This window comes from Talpa europaea (assembly GCF_964194135.1).
Source record: "Talpa europaea genome assembly, chromosome: 4".
Lineage (NCBI taxonomy): Eukaryota > Metazoa > Chordata > Mammalia > Eulipotyphla > Talpidae > Talpa > Talpa europaea.
The window spans coordinates 101,983,040-102,006,994 of record NC_140070.1 but is presented as its reverse complement, the minus strand read 5'-3'; the positions used below and the strand labels follow the sequence as shown (position 1 = coordinate 102,006,994).

Genomic DNA, 23,955 nt, shown 5'->3' with positions numbered 1-23,955 from the left:
GGGGAGACTGCGGAGGCCCTCCCTGAGTGAGCAGGAACAAGGCGCCCAGGCAAGGGAGCTGGATTCAAAAGGCGCCATTCCCGCGCCACTGATCTGGGCTACAGCCTGCGTCCTGGAACTGAGGGCTTTGGAACTGAGACCCGGGGCACGAAATTAGGGGAAGACTGCGGAGGCCCTCCCTGAGTGAGCAGGAACAAGGCGCCCAGGCAAGGGAGCTGGACTCAAAAGGCGCCATTCCCGCGCCACTGATCTGGGCTACAGCCCGCATCCTGGAATTGAGGGCTTTGGAACTGAGACCCGGGCACGAAATTAGGGGGAGACGGCGGAGGCCCATCCTGAGTGAGCAGGAACAAGGCGCCCAGGCAGGGGAGCAGGATTCAAAAGGCGCCATTCCCGCCCCACTGATCTGGGCTACAGCCCGCGTCCTGGAACTGAGGGCTTTGGAACAGAGACCCGGGGCACGAAATTAGGGGCGTGGGTTCCCCACGACGGTGGGGCACAAGGCAGACACAGCACCCCAAAGCCGTTGAGGTGTACCCTACCATCCCCGCTCTGCTCCCTGTCCCACGGGGTGGAAAATCAGCTCCCCAAGGGCTCTAGGAGAGATCTCTGGCACCACCTAGCGACTTGAAGCCAGCAGAGGCTCCTGAAGGAGCTAGTGGCCAGCTGGGGAGTTTGCCCACACCGGGCCCCTTCCGAACAAGTAGTCTGAGCCCACAGGGAGAGCGAGCACCCACAGCCGGGGCAGACCAGGTGCGCAGAAGAGTGTGCCTGAGACCAGACACGCAGGGAGTGTGTCCCACATCACCATTTTAGAACAGGGACATTTCTTCAGTAAAGACTACCTGCAGAAGGCTTCCTCAGGAGCCAGAGGTGAGCGGGGGAAGTTCGCCCACGCCAGACCCCCTCTGGCCTGCAGTCCAAGCCCAGAGGGGAGCAGGAACCCACCGCCGGGGCAGACCAGGCGCACAGGGGAGTGTGTCCCTACATCGGCATTTTAGAACAGGGACCTTTCTCCAGTAAAGACTGCTTGAAACTGACAGATGACTCCTGGAAGAACCAGAGGGGAACAGAGAAGCCCACCCAAGATGCCGGCCAGTCCCAACTACACAGTGTCCCAACGCATACGGCAAATTAGAAAACAGACAGTAGGGAAGAGAAGAACCACACGCAACCTAGCAACTCTCCAGAGAAAAAGCACACCACAAAAAGAAAGCCAGCCCCCAGATTGCAAAGACAATAACTTGGAAGAATTTCTGAGCCTTCCAGAAAGAGAATTTAAAATTGCCGTGATTAAAAAACTAACAGAAGTCATAAAGGAAAACAATGATAAGGGAAAAATAATCAACGATCAGAAGAATGCAATTGAGTCCCTAGAGAGGGAAAACAATGGTCAGAAGAAAGAAATTGAGTCCCTAAAGAGGGAAGTAAAAGAAATGCAGGAGATCAAAGAATTAATGGAAGAACTAAAGAATTCTGGGAAAAGCAATGAAAGCAGAATAGATGAAATGGAAGAACGAATAAGTAATCTTGAAGACATAGAAATAAAAAGAACCAAAACAGAAAAGGAAAGAGAAGTACGAAGGAAAAAGAACGAAGAAAGACTTCGGGAACTATCTGACTCCATGAGGAAAGGAAATATAAGAGTTATAGGAATACCAGAAGGAGAGGAGAGAGATGTAGGAACAGAGAAAATATTCAAAGAGATAATTGAAGAGAACTTCCCAAATGTGAAGAAGGAGCTGAAAATTGATATACAAGAAGCAAGAAGAACACCAAACTTCCACGACGAAAGGAAAAATACAGCAAGACACATAATAGTAAAGCTCCCAAGAATCCAGGACAAGGAAAAAATAATGAAGCTGGCAAGAGGGAAGAAACAGATAACATTCAAAGGAAAACCAATCAGGCTGACATCAGACTTCTCCGAAGAAACACTACGGGCAAGGAGAGAGTGGAGGGACATAGTCAACAGACTCCAAGAAAACAGATGCCAACCAAGAATACTCTATCCCGCAAAGCTCTCCTTCCTCTTTGAAGAAAGAATATGGACCTTTCCAGACAAACAGAAACTCCGGAATTTCATTGCAACTAAACCCCCACTCCAAAAAATACTACAAGGAGTCCTAAAGCCAGAACCTCAGAGGGACGAATAACAATGAAAGAAGGCCAAAAAAAAAAGTTATTAAAAGAATAAATAAATAAAATCAAAGGAAAGACAAACACAATGGCAAATACAGATGTTAACATATCAATAATAACTCTGAATGTAAATGGACTAAACTCTTCAATAAAAAGACACAGAGTTGCAGCCTGGATTAAGAAACAAAACCCAACCTTTTGCTGTCTCCAGGAAACACATTTAGCTACAAAAGATAAAAATAGGCTCAAAGTTAAAGGATGGAAAACAATCCTACAAGCAAATGGACCAAAAAAGAAAGCAGGAACAGCTATACTTATATCAGATAAAACAGATTTCAAACTCAAAAAGATAAAAAGAGACCCCAAGGGTCACTACATTATGATCAAGGGGACAATACTTCAAGAAGAAATAACACTCATTAACATATACTCACCAAACGAAGGAGCACCAAAATATATCAGACAACTGTTGTCCTCTCTGAAAACAGACATCAGAGAAAACACATACGTAGTGGGAGACTTCAACACACCACTATCAACAATGGATAGATCAACAAGACAAAAAATAAGTAAAGAAACTAAAGCTCTAAATAAGGACCTAGAGCAATTGGGCTTAACAGACATCTATAGAACACTAAACCCCAAAAAAACGGAGTACACATTTTTCTCAAGCGCACACGGATCATTCTCCAGGATCGATCACATACTGGGGCACAAGACAAACATCAACAGATACACCAAGATTGAAATCATATCAACCATCTTTTCTGACCATGAAGGCATCAAACTAGAAATAAACCATAAAAAGAAGGCAAGGAACTTTCCTACCTCATGGAGATTAAAAACCACACTACTGGAAGACCATTGGACTAATGAGGAGATCAAAGAAGAAATTAAAAAATTTTTTGAATTGAACGACAAGGAGGACACCAATATCCTAAATGTATGGGATGCAGCAAAAGCAGTAATAAGAGGAAAATATATAGCAATAGAAGCTCACATCAAGAAACAAGAAAGAACGCAAAGAAACAACCTAATCTCGAAGCTCAAAGATCTAGAAAAAGAACAACAAAAAAACCCCAAAACCAGTAGAAGAAAAGAAATAATAAAAACCAAAGCAGAAATAAATGAAATTGAAACTAAAAAAACAATCCAAAAGATCAATGAAACCAAGAGCTGGTTCTTTGAAAAAATCAATAAAATAGACAAACCCCTAGCCAGGCTCACAAAGGAAAAAAGGGAGAAAGCACAAATAAACAGGATCATCAATGAAAGAGGAGAAATCACAACGGACACAGCAGAAATCAAAAGAATAATCAGTAACTACTATGAACAGTTATATGGAAACAAGTTTAACAATCTAGAGGAGATGGACAAATTCCTACAACTCTACAATCACCCAAAGCTAGATAAAGAAGAAATAGAACACCTAAACAGACCAATTACAATTAGCGAAATTGAAATGGTAATAAAAAACCTCCCCAAAAACAAAAGCCCAGGACCTGATGGATTTACAAATGAATTCTACCAAACATTCAGAGACGAATTAGTGCCTATCCTTCACAAACTCTTCCAAAAAATTGAGAAGGAAGGGACAATACCAAACACGTTTTATGAAGCCAACATTACACTAATACCAAAACCGAACAAGGACAACACAAAAAAGGAAAACTACAGGCCAATCTCCCTAATGAACACTGATGCAAAAATCCTCAATAAAATTTTAGCTATCAGAATCCAACAATGTATCCATAAGATAATTCACCACGACCAAGTTGGATTCATTCCAGGGGCACAAGGATGGTTTAACATCCGAAAATCAATCAACGTTATCCAACACATCAACAAAAAGAAATATAAAAACCATATGATAATATCAATAGATGCTGAGAAAGCTTTCGACAAAGTGCAACACCCATTCATGATAAAAGCCCTTGAAATTCTTGGGATACAAGGAACATACCTCAACATCATAAAGGCCATCTATGACAAGCCAACAGCCAGTATCATTCTCAATGGTGAAAAGCTGAAAGCAATTCCATTAAGATCTGGAACAAGACAAGGATGTCCACTCTCACCATTGCTTTTCAATATAATACTGGAAGTCCTAGCCAGGGCAATAAGACAAGAGAAAGACATCCAAGGAATCCAAATAGGAAAAGAAGAAGTCAAACTATCACTATTTGCAGACGATATGATATTATATATAGAGAACCCCAAAAACTCCACAGAAAAGCTAATTCAACTCATCAATCAGTTCAGTAAAGTGGCAGGATACAAAATCAACACGCAAAAGTCAGTAGCCTTCCTATACACAAACAATAAATCTGAAGAAGAAGAAATCAAAAAGACCATCCCTTTTGTTATTGAAACAAAAAAAATCAAATATTTGGGAATAAATCTAACAAAAGAGGTAAAGGACCTATACAAAGAAAACTATAAAACACTGTTAAAAGAAATAGAAGAGGACACAAAGAAATGGAGAGACATCCCCTGCTCGTGGATTGGAAGAATAAACATTATTAAAATGGCCATCCTTCCAAAAGCAATATACAGATTCAATGCTATTCCAATCAAAATTTCAATGTCATTCTTCAAAGAAATAGAACAATTATTGATGAAATTCATATGGAATCACAAAAAACCCCGAATAGCCAAAGCTCTCCTGAAAAAAAAAGAAGGGAATGGAGGCATTACACTCCCAGACTTCAAACTATACTACAAAGCCATAATCATCAAAACTGCATGGTATTGGAACAAGAACAGACATACAGACCAATGGAATCGAATAGAAAATCCAGAAATAAACCCACAGATTTATGGTCAACTAATCTTTGACAAAGGAGCAAAGAATATGCATTGGAGCAAAGAAAGTTTGTTCAATAAATGGTGCTGGGAAAACTGGGTCGCTACATGCAAAAGAATGAAGCTTGACCACCACCTCACACCATACACAAAAATCAACTCAAAATGGATTAAAGAACTAGACATAAGACCTGAAACCATAAAATATATAGAAGGAAATATAGGCAAAACACTACGTGATTTGCACATCAAAGACATCTTTACAGACACATCACCCAAAGCAGTGATAGTGAAGGCAAAGATAAACAGCTGGGACTACATCAAATTAAAGAGCTTTTGCACAGCAAAAGAGACAATAACAAAAACAAAGAGAAACCCCACCAACTGGGAGAACATTTTTGCACCCAACACTAATGATAAAGGACTGATCACAAAAATCTGCAAAGAGCTGATGAGACTCAACAACAACAAAGAAAATAATCCAGTCAAAAAATGGGCAGAAGAGCTTAAAAGAAACTTCTCTGAAGAGGAAATGCAAATGGCCAACAGGCATATGAAAAAATGTTCAACATCACTTGTCATCAGGGAAATGCAAATCAAAACTACCATGAGATACCATCTTACACCAGTGAGAATGGCACATATTAAAAAAACTAGCAACAACAAATGTTGGCGAGGGTGTGGAGAAAAAGGAACTCTTCTGCACTGTTGGTGGGAGTGCAAACTGGTCCAACCACTGTGGAAAGCTGTGTGGAGATTTCTGGATCTACTAAACATAGAGCTTCCATATGATCCAGCAATTCCACTCCTAGGTATTTACCCAAAGGACACAGAAACATCAATTCCAAAGAACACCTGCACCCCTATGTTTATAGCAGCACTGTTTACAATAGCTAAGCTTTGGAAACAACCCAAATGCCCAAAAATAGATGACTGGATCAAGAAGATGTGGTACATATATACCATGGAATATTACTCAGCATTCAAAAAAGATAAACACATGCAATTTGCAGCAACATGGATGGCGCTGGAAGGGATCATGCTCAGCGAAATAAGCCAAAAAGAAAAAGAAAAATACCGGATGGTCTCACTCATAGCAGGAATCTAGAAAACTTAAATAAGGGACCAGGAAAATGAATAACTATAAGAAAGTGAAAATCAAAATCAACAAAAAACTATGAACCAGAGACACTTTTAGGGGGGCGGGGGCGGGAGGGGAGGGATTGGGGTCAGAATGGGGGGGGCTGCAATTGTATGGGGAATATAACAATAAAATTTATTTAAAAAAGAAAAAAAAATAATAATAAATAAAATAAAATAAAAAAAAAAAAAAGTATAACCTAAAAAAAAAAAAAAAAAAAAATAAATAAATAAATAAATGTCAGAAAAGGATAACCACACTAAAATTTTCAAATATGCAGACATTTCCTTCATTTCTTGTGTCTTCTCTAATAATGGTCAAGGTTTTCTCCATGCAAGTTAACACTCTCTTACTTCAGAGTTGTATCATCTCATTACTGCACATTATTTGAATCTGGAATTAAAGGGCGGAGTCACAGACTTAGCGTAACTAGTCAACTTCAAGAAGTAGTACAGCATGAGGTTGATTATCCTTGCCAAAAAAAAAGGGGGGGGGCAGCCAGCCAAGGGTTTGGAAGATGAGAGGCTAATAGAACTCAAGATGTCCATTATAGGTGTCTCTCACTTCAAGAGTATCTTCTTCTCTTTGATAGATGAATTTTCATTTTCTTTAGTAAATAGGATATTAAGGAAAGGTGATCTATTTCTGATTCTATGATACTGTATTTTTTCAAATTAACAACTATAATTTGTTTCTTTTGCTTCACCAAAAAGCCTCCAAGGGAAATTCCCCCTTCCAAGTTGAATTTATCCCAAAAATGGAAAAATGTTTAAAATGGGAGAATCTGTTAACATATTTCAAAAAATTAATGATAATCTTAATACCTATAGAAAAACATTCAATAAAATCAAACGTTCATAATTGAAAGCTCTTAGAATATTAGAAATGGGTGGAAACTTTTTAACTTCATAAAAGCAACCAACTAAAACCCTACAGTAAACATTTTACTTAATGCTGGAATGTTAGAAAATCTTCCTTTAAGGGCTGCCATTATATAGTTAGTCAAAACTGTACTGACTTCCTACCCAATACAATGAACACATAAAAACATTGGAAAGAAAGACACAAACTTTGTATTTACTATGCTTTTCTCTATAGAATATTTCAGATACTATAAGGACAGTTTACAAAAACAAAACATTCAGTGATTAATTTGAATGCAAAAATAACAATTGTATACTAGTATAATAGTATACTATTATAAAATGAATTTTAAGAAAATTCACAGGGAAAATAAAACTTATAAGGTACTTAGAATTAAACTAACACATGTAAAACTTTTGTGAAAACTTATAAAGCTATGAAAAAAAAACACAGAAAACCAAAGTAAATATATCATACTTACACAGAAAATACTATCTCATTTATAATAATGTAAATTATCTTTAATAATGTACATGTTTCAAACAAAATCCCAGTAAGGATTTACACAGAGCTTGGTAAACTGATCCTACATTCACACAGGAGAAAACATAGTCAGAAAAAGTTAAGATGGGGGAGGGAGAAGAGGAAGGAGGGCCTACTGGATATCAGGACATTTCATATTCTTATTATTACTAAAAAGTTTGATATTAGTAAAATAAGAGGTAAATAATCACTATTTCCCCCAATTCTAATCTCCAGTATCCTCCCAGATTTATACATATCCTTTCAAGTTTTTTTATCTTGGACATTTGAAAACATAAATAAAAGTATTAACGCTTTAGTCAAGTGATTTTATATTGTACAATTCTTTTTAAAAACTGGTTTAAAGAATTTTCCACATCATAACAGCACTTCAGAACATGGATATATCAAAAATTATTTATACAATTTTCTATTAATAGACATTTAAGTTGTTTTCATTATTTTGCCTGGGTAATATAAATGGGATAGATATCTGAAATGGATTTTCTAGGTCAAAATGATACATGTTCTAAATGTTGATAATGCTAAACTATCCAAACAAGTATATATGCTTACCATTGCTGTATCTGGATGCCATTTTCATTATCTGATATTATTGCTGTTTTTAATTTTATGCCTGTCTGATAGGGGGATATGATATATTGCATTCTCCTTGTGATTACTAGTGGAACTATTTCCTTCTTACTGCTAAATCCTGCTCTCTAGAGCTAACTGGCTAACTCACCTTCATTTCTTACCATTCTCTATTAGTCAATTTACTTTCATATTTTGAAATATAATTACATTGTTTTGCTTTTTTTTAGTTGACATTATATAGATTTCCTACTATGAAAGATGACGATTCAGTAAAAGTTCTGTGTATATATTGCATGTTCATATTTACCTGCTGTAAATACAGCAAATGTTGTTTCCCAACTTGTTGTCTATATCTGATCATGATTATCTTGCTGTGTATATTCCTTAAAGTTCTTAGGTTTTGTGTCTTGCCTACAGATGCCCCTACTTCACAGTATCAAGCCAGTTCCTATAGCTTCTTCTGAAAATTTCTGGGTTGTTATTTTAACATTTGTGTTTTCTCCATCTGGAATTTACTTTAGTAAACAGTATAAACTTAAACAGTTACTATTTTTCTCAAAATGGACAGCCAGTTGCCCAACACCATTAATTCAATAGTTTATCAATGCCCTGAAATATCTTCTCTAAAATATGAAAAATTCTCCCAAATGCCTGAATCATTTCTGGAATATATATATTTACATCTATTGTTTTCCTTGTATTCCTCTGTATTAATATCACAATGGAATTCTTTTTCAAAAATGCCTTGGTTGTTCTTAAACATTTTCTTTTTCTTATAAATTTTAAAATCTGCTTATGAAATTAGTAATTCTAATGACACCTGATTCGAATTACTTCATATTTATGGATTAATTTGGAGAAATCCACTGTTGTTCCATTACCATCATGCAGACTTGCATTTCAGGCTCAGTACTTTTTAGGTTAACTCAGTTTCTTTCCTTTAAAAATAACAAAGAATCAAATCTTTGCTATATAATTCACTTAAGTTTTTTCTATAGTACTTAGCAAAAATAATATACTTTAAGAGAGATAATATTTATAATGAAAATGATACTTCAGGTCTTTTGATGTTATCAACTTTGTTTCTTCATTATCGAAGAAAAATTATTAATCAAGATAAGAATTATTTCTATAATCTGAGATTTTCTATATCATTATCTATTAACAAAAGCGAGAATTGACTTATACATTCTATTTAATATTTAACTTAATACGTTTTATTTAATATTGGCCATTTATTATCAAAACTGAAAAATGTAAGTCAATGATTAATACTGATAATCACATTGATAAGTTCAAACACAGAATATTTGAAAATTAAAGCTTTTCCATGCCTTCCTCAAAATTCCAGAATTAAATATCAACTTTAGTTCTGCTGTAACTAAAGACTTAATTTGGGAACATTATTAGTGTAAATAATACATTCATTTATTTGCTCATCATTCATTTAATGTATTTTAATTTTAGATTACACTTAACGCTATGAACTGTGCTAGACTTTTGGTATAAAATGGTAAGAAACAGTTTTTTCAAGAATGAGGAAAAAAAATGGTATTGTAATACTCACTTTCCCTTCATCTCTTGGGCTATCACTTAAATGTACAACTGGACCTGGATGAGTCTTTGTGGATCTGTTAAATTAATTCAAAACAGTAGTTAAAACAAAAACATTAAAACACCTTACCATTATAAACTGTTATATATAAAAAGAAATTGTTATTATACTGGAATATGCTCCCAATATTTTGAAGTCCAGTTTAGATTGGCACTTTCTATTATTTTTCTTTAAGACTACTTCTCTTCCTCCTACTAAGGTAGGTGTGTTTTTATTTTTCAAATCATGCTTTAAGAACATGGAACCACATAAAAATGGAATTCCTCACAAGATCTGAGTCTCTATTGGAAACAAAACTTTTACTTATGCAAATGAAAATTTCTACAGTTACAAGGCTGATGCTGTAAACCTGTTCCAACCAAATTGCAAAGTACAGTACATACCTGGTATAAGAATTCCTTTGACATGAAATCTGATTTGCTCCTAAAGAAAAATACAGTGGCTCCTTGATTTACAAAGAAACTCTTTAATGATAGCAAGTTTACAGAAAACTAAAACCATGCTAAAAAACTTGGGAAACCAGTTGTGTCTCATTTAGCAGGTTTTCTAGGGTAATCAATAACAGATAATTATAAGAGCATATTGTTAAAAGGACCTATGTTCTGTCAATCTGACTTTAAATTCTACTCTGGTATTTGGCATATTTATTTTATATTCCCAACTTTGACATATATCATTGTTGAACATGAACTACTAACTACTACTTCATTAGTTTTATCCTTAATTTTCTCATCCAAAAATGGAGGTAGAAGCTATTCTATCAAATAAATGAATGTGAGGATTAGAAACTAGTATACAAATAGCACCTAATTTATTGACAAAACATAGTAAGTTCTCAATAACTAATATGTATATTTATTTTGAATCATAGAAATAATAGTATATCAGGATTATTGTTTGCATTCTAGGATACATGCAAGAAGAAACTAAACAGAACTTCATAAAAAGATTAGAGTTTTTTACTTCTATATTTATATGTGATATTTACATATAAATACATTGCTTAATGATAGTATAAAATGCTTCTGATAAGGGACAATGTCCTTCAGTTGTCCTTGGGAACTAATAATATTCCATAAGCCATAACCCCCTATCTCTTGGGTTTGACTAGAATAACAAACACTAAAATGTGCTCCATGATCAACTAGTGAATATATAAAATGTTTCACATAAAGGGTTTTGCACAACAAAAAGTTTTGGGAAACCCTAATTTAAAGTGAAATATCTTTCTTCTACAGAGCTTCTTTGGATCATAATATGCAGAGCATATTATTGCAATAAGCATTGCAAATCTCCAGTATTTAAAGTATTTAAACCCTAATTTAAAGTGAAATATCTTTCTTCTACAGAGCTTCTTTGGATCATAATATGCATAGCATATTATTGCAATAAACATTGGCAAATCTCCAGTATTTTCCAGAATTATTGGTCCACTGAATTTATTTTCAGTAACCATATTAAAAAAAAAAATCACAAGTATACTTTGAGATACACTATAATTAGACCATATGTGAGAATTTTACATTTAGATTCTCAGACTCTCTGGAACATAAAAGTTCAGAAAATAATCATCATTAAATTTCAGTTATTTTTAATAATTTCTTTAGACTAGAAGAATATTATTTACCATTTTTTTAAAAGTTTTTTTACTTATTTATACACGCACTGGGTACAGTCAGAGGCGTGGGAGGGTGAGAGAATTCACCAGAGCCAGAGCAGGGAGCAGAGCAGGCAGAAGCACCGAAGCACATTGCTGAGGGGAGCAGCGGGCGGCAGGAGAGGTCTGCGCGCCATGTGGGCCCCTCCTCCGGTGGCCAGGGAGCAGCCGGGGATCGAACCGGCGCTACAGAGGCTGCGGGCAGCTTCGCAACCCAGCGCTCAACTGCTGCGCCACCAGGGAGGCCCTTATTTACCGTTTTTAAAAAAACTAAGAAGATACCAAAGGTTAAGAGAAACAGCCTCATATTATTGCACTACCTAGATATATTAATATGTTGATGAATTTTATCTGACTTATTTACTATCATTGAACTTCCCAAAACTACCAAATGTTAACTTGCTAGACTTATGACCATCAGAAAATGACAAAAAAAAAAGCTGTGTATTCTAGATTCTATAAATCTCACAAAAACTATTTTAGATAAAATTATTAAATTTAAGTAATATCCATCTAAATAATGCCCAGTAATTCATTTAAGACCCCCTATTTATTTTTCTTCCTCCCATTCACTACAATGGCTTCTTGAAAGTTTCATTTGTGTACTTTTCCCCTTTCCTTGTATCTTAAATATTTGATTCCTTTGTATGCCATCCTAGATTGCTATCTGTTCCTATTTTGTATGTGGTTATAAATACAAGAGTCCACAGGAATTTTTGCAAATTAGAGAGACTAAGACCATGCCAAATTAGATAGGACATTACCCATCTAAGAAAGGAAAGCTGTTACTCATTTCCAACTGATGATTGTCTCATTAATTTTTTTCATGAAAAACTGAAATTTAAGTTTTCTTTTCTACTTCACCTATTTTAAATAAAAGAAACTTAAAATTCAGAACATCTAAATACTTTGACGGTCAAACAACCTCTGAGCCAGAATCAGTTCATTGTCTACTAGTTTGCTACCTCTTTTCTATACACATTTCATGCACAATGTCATCTCTTCTCATAGTTTCGACATTATGTAAATTATGATCTCATTACCTTCAGAACCGTACATCCCACCTCCTACCATTCTTCTATACCAATCCCATTTGAATATCTTATAAACACTCGCAACTCATCCTAGCTAAAATTGAACTCAAATACCAGGTGATTTCACTTACGTGGAATATAAAGAAATAAAGAAACAGAAAAAACTACTCCAAAAACAAACCCTAGAAACCTGGCTGCATAATTGAGGGTACCAGAGTGGAAAATGGGAAGGGAGCAGAGGGAAGAGGGGGTACAATGAACTATGCTGAAGGATTATGGGTGGTTCTGTCATTGGTGTGGTGTGATAATGTACATTTGAAAAAGTGTGAACCTATACCCCTAAGTCATATACAATATTGTAAACCAATGTTACTTTAATAAAAAATAATGTAATTCAATAAATATATAAACAAAATTTAATTCATTATTTTACTCCCAGTCTATTCAATTACCTGCATACTTTCACTGAATAACACCATTTCAACATAGTTGCTCAAGTCAAATACCTTGGGTTCACCCCTAATTCTTCTGTTATTCTTACGTCTTTCCGTAACAGCCAAGTCTTGCTTCTCAATTCTTCCTACAAATATCTCTTTAACATGTTGGTTTATTTTTATTCATAAAACTGCCATCATAATTTTTACCAAGATTACAGTCTGGTATCTCTTCAATCTCCACAGTGGCATTCAGAGTAGTCTTCATAAATGCAAATTTTCTCAAGTCCATTTTCTGCTTAAAAGTCTCCAAAACCTAGCTCCTAGACTTAAAGTCCAAACTTCACAAATTGGCTTATGAGGCCTTTCATTTTTTATACCCTAATTACACCCTAAGTCTTATCTCTTCATATCCTTACCCTAGCCTTTTTAACCCACTACACTACTTAAAATCTCTGTGCATGGAACAAAAACTTTCACCTTCCATCATTTAAACCTATTCCCTCTCCCTGGGACACCCTCACCCCCATTCTTAATTTAACTGAAACTGATCCTTCAGATCTAAACATAAATAGAGCTTTCTTTCACAGATACTTTTCTTGAGATCCCATGTGCATATAGGTGGCTTTGCTAATAGAATTACCACATCTTTATCATCTTTATTAGATTGGAAGCCCTAAGAGGAGAGAAACTATGTCTTCCAAGCTTGAACGACTGTTACTTAAACACAAACTGTTAGCTAATTAATTCTGAATAACATGTTCAAATTTTAATCACATGTAGAAAAAATATTACTTTTGCTATATAGTGGTAGGGCTTAGATGAATAAACAGCTATTTCTGTGCTATAAAATGGAATATATTCATATAGAAATATTTTTAATGTCAGTTCTGTAGTACTATTTTATGAGGCATTTTATAAACATCACTATTTCTATGAAAGATGTGTTATAGTTTCCAAATAATCAATGTATACATTTTGGGAACACTAATAATTTTGGCAATTGTCTATAATTACAATTAGGAAAATTCACTAAAGGTAGAAACAAGATAAAAAAAATTGAATGAAAAGTACTTCAAGTAAGGACTTAAAAGAGAAATAGTGTTATATCTCTTAAAGACAATATATTTTGCATGTCATGTTTAGAAAATGTATTAAAAGTATCTAAAATTTTATTTACAAGATGACTAATTAAATATGTATTCTGTTATTATCTTGATACATTAACAGGCAATGGCATTTGTTTTCTAATGTACTTCAAGAGATAAAGCAAATAGAGTCCATAAAACTGAAAGCTGACATTTAAAATATAACAATGGAGGAAAAGAGAAACAGCTGGGATCATATCAAACTAAAAGCTATATAGCAAAAAAGACATAAACCAAAACAAAGAGACACCCTACTGATTGGGAGAAAATTTTTGCACTCCATGCAACTAATAAGGGACTTATCACAAAGATCTACAAAGAGCTCACACAACTCAACAAAGTAAACTATCCGTCAAAAATGGATACAAGAGCTAAAAAGACACTTCTCCAAAGAGGAAATGCAAATGGTCAATCAGTACATGGAAAAATGTTCAACATCACTGATAATCAGGGAAATGCCAATCAAAACCACAATGAGCCCGAAGAAGAAAGTTGCCATAAAAGAGGACGAGAAGGGAGGGAAGCGCAGAACCCTGCTCCCCTCCCCCGCCCACAGAGGCGGCACTCTCCGACCGGCAGAGACGAGGGAAACAACAAACCAAAACGCCCAACAAGAAAAACGGATGCAGCAAGCGGGACTGTGAGTGGAAAGGAACTATTTCAGCCACCACACCCCGTGAACGGGAGCTGAGGCGAACCCTGCAGGATCCGCCGCGGAGGTGAGCTCCAGGCGCCATTAAAGAGAGCCCCGCCCACCAGGAGGAGACCGGCACCAGCACACAGCCCCAGCCGCCCGGTAAGCTTGCGCGAAAGCGGCGCTCGGATTGCAGCTGCCCAGGCCCCTGCGCCTGCGACCTAGGCTTGCGGGGAGACGGCGGAGGCCCTCCCTGAGTGAGCAGGAACAAGGCGCCCAGGCAGGGAAGCGGGATTCAAAAGGCGCCATTCCCGCGCCACTGATCTGGGCTACAGCCCGCGTCCTGGAACTGAGGGCTTTGGAACTGAGACCCGGGGCACGAAATTAGGGGCGTGGGTTCCCCACGACGGTGGGGCACAAGGCAGACACAGCACCCCAAAGCCGTTGAGGTGTACCCTACCATCCCCGCTCTGCTCCCTGTCCCACGGGGTGGAAAATCAGCTCCCCAAGGGCTCTAGGAGAGATCTCTGGTGCCACCTAGCGACTTGACCCCAGCACAGGCTACTGAAGGAGCTACTGGCCAGCTGGGGAGTTAGCCCACACCGGGCCCCTTCTGAACAAGTAGTCTGAGCCCACAGGGAGAGCGAGCACCCACAGCCGGGGCAGACCAGGCGCGCAGAAGAGTGTGCCTGAGACCAGAAGCGCAGGGAGTGTGTCCCATATCACCATTTTAGAACAGGGACATTTCTTCAGTAAAGACTACCTGCAGAAGGCTTCCTCAGGAGCCAGAGGTGAGCGGGGGAAGTTCGCCCACGCCAGACCCCCTCTGACCTGCAGTCCAAGCCCAGAGGGGAGCAGGAACCCACCGCCGGGGCAGACCAGGCGCACAGGGGAGTGTGTCCCCACATCGGCATTTTAGAACAGGGACCTTTCTCCAGTAAAGGCTGCTTGAAACTGACAGATGACTCCTGGAAGAACCAGAGGGGAACAGAGAAGCCCACCCAAGATGCCGGCAAGTCCCAACAACACAGTGTCCCAACGCATACGGCAAATTAGAAAACAGACAGTAGGGAGGAGAAGAACCACACGCAACCTAGCAACTCTCCAGAGAAAAAGCACACCACAAAAAGAAAACCAGCCCCCAGATTGCAACGACAATAACTTGGAAGAATTTCTGAGCCTTCCAGAAAGAGAACTTAAAATTGCCGTGATTAAAAAACTGACAGAAGTCATAAAGGAAAACAATGATAAGGGAAAAATAATCAACGATCAGAAGAATGCAATTGAGTCCCTAGAGAGGGAAAACAATGGTCAGAAGAAAGAAATTGAGTCCCTAAAGAGGGAAGTAAAAGAAATGCAGGAGATCAAAGAATTAATGGAAGAACTAAAGAATTCTGGGAAAAGCAATGAAAGCAGAATAGATGAAATGGAAGAACGAATAAGTAATCTTGAAGACACAGAAATAAAAAGAACCAAAACAGAAAAGGAAAGAGAAGTACGAAGGAAAAAGAATGAAGAAAGACTTCGGGAACTATCTGACTCCATGAGGAAAGGAAATATAAGAGTTATAGGAATACCAGAAGGAGAGGAGAGAGATGTAGGAACAGAGAAAATATTCAAAGAGATAATTGAAGAGAACTTCCCAAATGTGAAGAAGGAGCTGAAAATTGATATACAAGAAGCAAGAAGAACACCAAACTTCCACGACGAAAGGAAAAATACAGCAAGACACATAATAGTAAAGCTCCCAAGAATCCAGGACAAGGAAAAAATAATGAAGCTGGCAAGAGGGAAGAAACAGATAACATTCAAAGGAAAACCAATCAGGCTGACATCAGACTTCTCCGAAGAAACACTACGGGCAAGGAGAGAGTGGAGGGACATAGTCAACAGACTCCAAGAAAACAGATGCCAACCAAGAATACTCTATCCCGCAAAGCTCTCCTTCCTCTTTGAAGAAAGAATATGGACCTTTCCAGACAAACAGAAACTCCGGAATTTCATTGCAACTAAACCCCCACTCCAAAAAATACTACAAGGAGTCCTAAAGCCAGAACCTCAGAGGGACGAATAACAATGAAAGAAGGCCAAAAAAAAAAGTTATTAAAAGAATAAATAAATAAAATCAAAGGAAAGACAAACACAATGGCAAATACAGATGTTAACATATCAATAATAACTCTGAATGTAAATGGACTAAACTCTTCAATAAAAAGACACAGAGTTGCAGCCTGGATTAAGAAACAAAACCCAACCTTTTGCTGTCTCCAGGAAACACATTTAGCTACAAAAGATAAAAATAGGCTCAAAGTTAAAGGATGGAAAACAATCCTACAAGCAAATGGACCAAAAAAGAAAGCAGGAACAGCTATACTTATATCAGATAAAACAGATTTCAAACTCAAAAAGATAAAAAGAGACCCCAAGGGTCACTACATTATGATCAAGGGGACAATACTTCAAGAAGAAATAACACTCATTAACATATACTCACCAAACGAAGGAGCACCAAAATATATCAGACAACTGTTGTCCTCTCTGAAAACAGACATCAGAGAAAACACATACGTAGTGGGAGACTTCAACACACCACTATCAACAATGGATAGATCAACAAGACAAAAAATAAGTAAAGAAACTAAAGCTCTAAATAAGGACCTAGAGCAATTGGGCTTAACAGACATCTATAGAACACTAAACCCCAAAAAAACGGAGTACACATTTTTCTCAAGCGCACACGGATCATTCTCCAGGATCGATCACATACTGGGGCACAAGACAAACATCAACAGATACACCAAGATTGAAATCATATCAACCATCTTTTCTGACCATGAAGGCATCAAACTAGAAATAAACCATAAAAAGAAGGCAAGGAACTTTCCTACCTCATGGAGATTAAAAACCACACTACTGGAAGACCATTGGACTAATGAGGAGATCAAAGAAGAAATTAAAAAATTTTTTGAATTGAACGACAAGGAGGACACCAATATCCTAAATGTATGGGATGCAGCAAAAGCAGTAATAAGAGGAAAATATATAGCAATAGAAGCTCACATCAAGAAACAAGAAAGAACGCAAAGAAACAACCTAATCTCGAAGCTCAAAGATCTAGAAAAAGAACAACAAAAAAACCCCAAAACCAGTAGAAGAAAAGAAATAATAAAAACCAAAGCAGAAATAAATGAAATTGAAACTAAAAAAACAATCCAAAAGATCAATGAAACCAAGAGCTGGTTCTTTGAAAAAATCAATAAAATAGACAAACCCCTAGCCAGGCTCACAAAGGAAAAAAGGGAGAAAGCACAAATAAACAGGATCATCAATGAAAGAGGAGAAATCACAACGGACACAGCAGAAATCAAAAGAATAATCAGTAACTACTATGAACAGTTATATGGAAACAAGTTTAACAATCTAGAGGAGATGGACAAATTCCTACAACTCTACAATTACCCAAAGCTAGATAAAGAAGAAATAGAACACCTAAACAGACCAATTACAATTAGCGAAATTGAAATGGTAATAAAAAACCTCCCCAAAAACAAAAGCCCAGGACCTGATGGATTTACAAATGAATTCTACCAAACATTCAGAGACGAATTAGTGCCTATCCTTCACAAACTCTTCCAAAAAATTGAGAAGGAAGGGACAATACCAAACACGTTTTATGAAGCCAACATTACACTAATACCAAAACCGAACAAGGACAACACAAAAAAGGAAAACTACAGGCCAATCTCCCTAATGAACACTGATGCAAAAATCCTCAATAAAATTTTAGCTATCAGAATCCAACAATGTATCCATAAGATAATTCACCACGACCAAGTTGGATTCATTCCAGGGGCACAAGGATGGTTTAACATCCGAAAATCAATCAACGTTATCCAACACATCAACAAAAAGAAATATAAAAACCATATGATAATATCAATAGATGCTGAGAAAGCTTTCGACAAAGTGCAACACCCATTCATGATAAAAGCCCTTGAAATTCTTGGGATACAAGGAACATACCTCAACATCATAAAGGCCATCTATGACAAGCCAACAGCCAGTATCATTCTCAATGGTGAAAAGCTGAAAGCAATTCCATTAAGATCTGGAACAAGACAAGGATGTCCACTCTCACCATTGCTTTTCAATATAATACTGGAAGTCCTAGCCAGGGCAATAAGACAAGAGAAAGACATCCAAGGAATCCAAATAGGAAAAGAAGAAGTCAAACTATCACTATTTGCAGACGATATGATATTATACATAGAGAACCCCAAAAACTCCACAGAAAAGCTAATTCAACTCATCAATCAGTTCAGTAAAGTGGCAGGATACAAAATCAACACGCAAAAGTCAGTAGCCTTCCTATACACAAACAATAAATCTGAAAAGAAGAAATCAAAAAGACCATCCCTTTTGTCATTGAAACAAAAAAAATCAAATATTTGGGAATAAATCTAACAAAAGAGGTAAAGGACCTATACAAAGAAAACTATAAAACACTGTTTAAAGAAATAGAAGAAGACACAAAGAAATGGAGAGACATCCCCTGCTCATGGATTGGAAGAATAAACATTATTAAAATGGCCATCCTTCCAAAAGCAATATACAGATTCAATGCTATTCCAATCAAAATTTCAATGTCATTCTTCAAGGAAATAGAACAATTATTGATGAAATTCATATGGAATCACAAAAAACCCCGAATAGCCAAAGCTCTCCTGAAAAAAAAAGAAGGGAATGGAGGCATCAGACTCCCAGACTTCAAACTATACTACAAAGCCATAATCATCAAAACTGCATGGTATTGGAACAAGAACAGACATACAGACCAATGGAATCGAATAGAAAATCCAGAAATAAACCCACAGATTTATGGTCAACTAATCTTTGACAAAGGAGCAAAGACTATGCATTGGAGCAAAGAAAGTTTGTTCAATAAATGGTGCTGGGAAAACTGGGTCGCTACATGCAAAAGAATGAAGCTTGACCACCACCTCACACCATACACAAAAATCAACTCAAAATGGATTAAAGAACTAGACATAAGACCTGAAACCATAAAATATATAGAAGGAAATATAGGCGAAACACTACGTGATTTGCACATCAAAGACATCTTTACAGACACATCACCCAAAGCAGTGATAGTGAAGGCAAAGATAAACAGCTGGGACTATATCAAATTAAAGAGCTTTTGCACAGCAAAAGAGACAATAACAAAAACAAAGAGAAACCCCACCAACTGGGAGAACATTTTTGCACCCAACACTAATGATAAATGACTGATCACAAAAATCTGCAAAGAGCTGATGAGACTCAACAACAACAAAGAAAATAATCCAGTCAAAAAATGGGCAGAAGAGCTTAAAAGAAACTTCTCTGAAGAGGAAATGCAAATGGCCAACAGGCATATGAAAAAATGTTCAACATCACTTGTCATCAGGGAAATGCAAATCAAAACTACCATGAGATACCATCTTACACCAGTGAGAATGGCACATATTAAAAAAACTAGCAACAACAAATGTTGGCGAGGGTGTGGAGAAAAAGGAACTCTTCTGCACTGTTGGTGGGAGTGCAAACTGGTCCAACCACTGTGGAAAGCTGTGTGGAGATTTCTGGACCTACTAAACATAGAGCTTCCATATGACCCAGCAATTCCACTCCTAGGTATTTACCCAAAGGACACAGAAACATCAATTCCAAAGAACACCTGCACCCCTATGTTTATAGCAGCACTGTTTACAATAGCTAAGCTTTGGAAACAACCCAAATGCCCAAAAATAGATGACTGGATCAAGAAGATGTGGTACATATATACCATGGAATATTACTCAGCATTCAAAAAAGATAAACACATGCCATTTGCTGCAACATGGATGGCGCTGGAAGGGATCATGCTCAGCGAAATAAGCCAAAAAGAAAAAGAAAAATACCGGATGGTCTCACTCATAGCAGGAATCTAGAAAACTTAAATAAGGGACCAGGAAAATGAATAACTATAAGAAAGTGAAAATCAAAATCAACAAAAAACTATGAACCAGAGACACTTTTAGGGGGGCGGGGGCGGGAGGGGAGGGATTGGGGTCAGAATGGGGGGCTGCAATTGTATGGGGAATATAACAATAAAATTTATTAAAATAAATAAATAAATAAATAAATGAAAAAAAAAAAAAAAAAAACACAATGAGATACCACCTTACACCAAAGAAAATGGCGCATATTAAAATAACAGGCAACAACAAATGTTGGCAAGAATATGGAGAAAAAGAAACTAACTCTCCTACACTGCTGGTAGGAATGCAAACTGGTCCAAGCACTATAAAAAGCTGGGTGGAGATTCCTCAAACTACTAAAAACGGAGCTACCATATGATCCAGCAATTCCATTCCTAGGAATCTACCCAAAGAACATAAAAATATTAATTTAAAAGGATACCTGCACTCCTATATTTAGTGCATCATTATTTAAACTAAGTAAGATATGTAAACAACCCAAATGCCCAAAAATAGATGACTGGATTAAGAAGATGTGGTATATATACACAATGAAATACTATTCATCAATCAAAAAAGATAAACTCATGTCATTCACAGCAACATGGAAAGAGCTGGAAGGGATTATGCTCAGTGAAATGAGCCAGAAGGAAAAAAGAAAAATATCTAATATTTTCACTTACAGGAGGAATATAGAGGAACCAAATAAGAGGTCAGATTATAAAAATAACAATAATAATTTAAAAAAACAATTAGCAGGTAAATGTAAATCAACATTCTGCAAAGGATGGGGAGGTAGAAAGATCAAAACAGGAGAGAGAAGAGCACAAGGGACTATGGTGATGATTCAGGGGTGAACTGGTGGTGGGAATTTCATGGGGACTACACCTGAGAGGAGAAAGCATACATTGTACAAAAATGAACAATGAGGTAATACATATATATATATATATATATATATATATATAGTAAAAGAAAAAAATAATATCACAATGGAACTAAAAGCCATGGGAATACTTTTTTGGAAATCTGGTCTAAGTAAACCAAGAAACAGTAGGTAATGTTGTCTGCTAATAATTTCTTGAGGTTATTTTAAGGACATTTTAAGAGGCATGTACAACTCTATAAAAACACCAAATTTATTTATAAAATGGTAGATTATATTCTGATGCTTAACCATATGTATAAGATCACAATATGAAAAATAAAAATACCTAACTTTACTTCTTTAAATATCCTAATTTTACCTTTCCTTTATAACACGTTTTTAAACTCATTTGTTCTGATTTCATAATTATAGTGTAAACTATGTGAACATATATAGGTAAATTAACTCACTAGTTCAAGTAGTATTAATTTGAACTATGAAAAGCCTTTGTTAAGTAAATGAACATGGAAAACAGCATTGTTAGAGTGGTGAAATATTTGATATATTTAGATAACAAACTCTTCTTACTTTAGCAGCATCCTAATAAACACAGATGATATATACACTACTATTTGTACTAATGTTAAATTTGTATGAAACCTCTATAATTTGATTTACTCTTGTTTGCCTGTGTTTTTATCAATATACTAAGAATATGATTTTAAAACGCATTAAATTCAGCCCTATTCTTCATTTTTATAAGATTAAGATTACAGGGGGAAAAATCTTTACCAAATTAAAAAAGTAAATAACTGTCTATAGGATAAATGTCTTAAAAAACATACATAGAGAACATTAGACTACAGATGAACAAAATAGTTCATACCAATTATAATTATAAAGGAGGGCTGTGAGTCACTAGTAGTATATAACTATCATACTAATTCTTCATTAACATTATTATTTATTTAAGTAGCACTTTGCGGACAGCACCAAAATAAGTATGAAAAAAAAAAAAGAGCAATGAACAATGATTCTGCTCTGGAGAATGTGAGAGGAAGAATCATCATTAATAAAGACCCATTACTACATAATAAAAAGGAACATTGTAAGAGTATATCTATTAATGACCTTCTCTCAAGTAACACACATGCATACTGGGAGCAGGAATAACAGATTTATTATAAAGCCAGAGTCAAACTTCATGAGAATAGGATGTTTTAAAGAGAGATTTGGAGAAGAATTATATAACTTAGAATATATACATATATATGTATATATACACATACACACGTGTGTTGTGTGTGTATAAAAGAATGTTAGCCTGAAGTCAAACATATTATTAAGGATAATAAGTACAGAGCATAAGCATATACTAAAGAAAAATTCTTTTTTTGATTAACATCTTGGGAATTTTTTGTGTATGCAATATCAATCGATGACTTAGAACTCCATGAAGTTTCACATTTGGGCAATTTCACATTTTACTAGTATGGAAACTTAACTATCAGTGCCAAAGTCAAAGTGGAAAAGCCATCAACTATATACCCAAATAGTTGTATACATTCACAATATGAGAGAGATTGAAAAATTGACTCTCCTCTGAAGCAAGAAAAGTATTTTCATGAGACAATAGAAGAACAAGATACCACCTAACCACAAAAAATATATGCACTGATCATTCATGATTACTTTTATATAAAACTAGATGTGGTAATAATTTACTTTCCTTCCTGAATGGGAGTATGTATACCAATAGTAATTATAAAGAAATGAGATGATTTTCAGATATAACTTTTAGAATGGGTCTTATAATTTTATCATCAAAAATGCATACATAACCCTTATTTATGGTATTTAAAGTCTAAAATTAGCATATGTTATTATTATTATCTATTTTTAAAAGTCTTAATGTTTTTAAATTATTTTATCTGAACTCATTCAAAAAATCATAAATTAGCTATGATATTTCAAATAGCACTATAATTTATTATATATATTACATTACCATATGAAATATTTAAGCTAAATAAAGTGATATTCAAGTTCAAACTTACAGTTCAATTGCTTTGTTCCACATGATAACATATCCAGAAAGAATGAAAGATTCAATATTTACAATATGTGTATTTCCTCTTTCTGTTCCAACATAGAGCCATTTACTCTGGAAAGGTAGATGACAGTAAGTAATTCTGAAAGAAAGAAAATTGCAATTAAAATATCTAAATTTTACACCTGGTCAGCATTATATTTTTCTTATACTTTTTATGTAGTGATAAAAAAATTTACAATATACTCAAGCATCATTTAGTTATTAGTAGAAGCCAAAGGATAAATAAAATAGTGTATCATTAAAGATGATAAAAACCATTATTAAATATGTGTTTAACATGCATTAATATATTAATACATTACTTTTAGAAACAGCACTATGAGACAGATATGTATTTTCTACTTTACAAAGAGAAAACTAAGACCAAAATTTTTATTTG

The 23,955-nt window shown here is 35.9% G+C and overlaps 1 protein-coding gene across 1 annotated transcript in view; it reads right to left on the bottom strand.

The window, feature by feature from the left end:
- The window catches only part of STXBP5L (syntaxin binding protein 5L), a gene marked incomplete at both ends in the record, with an annotated part of 193,095 nt that overhangs the window by 114,628 nt on the left and 54,512 nt on the right, over positions 1-23,955 (bottom strand). Inside the window, 2 exons of the mRNA XM_084232675.1 lie at positions 9,639-9,702; positions 23,521-23,655. Coding sequence (XP_084088801.1) covers positions 9,639-9,702; positions 23,521-23,655 — 199 coding nt within the window. The remainder of the gene's footprint in view (positions 1-9,638; positions 9,703-23,520; positions 23,656-23,955) is intronic.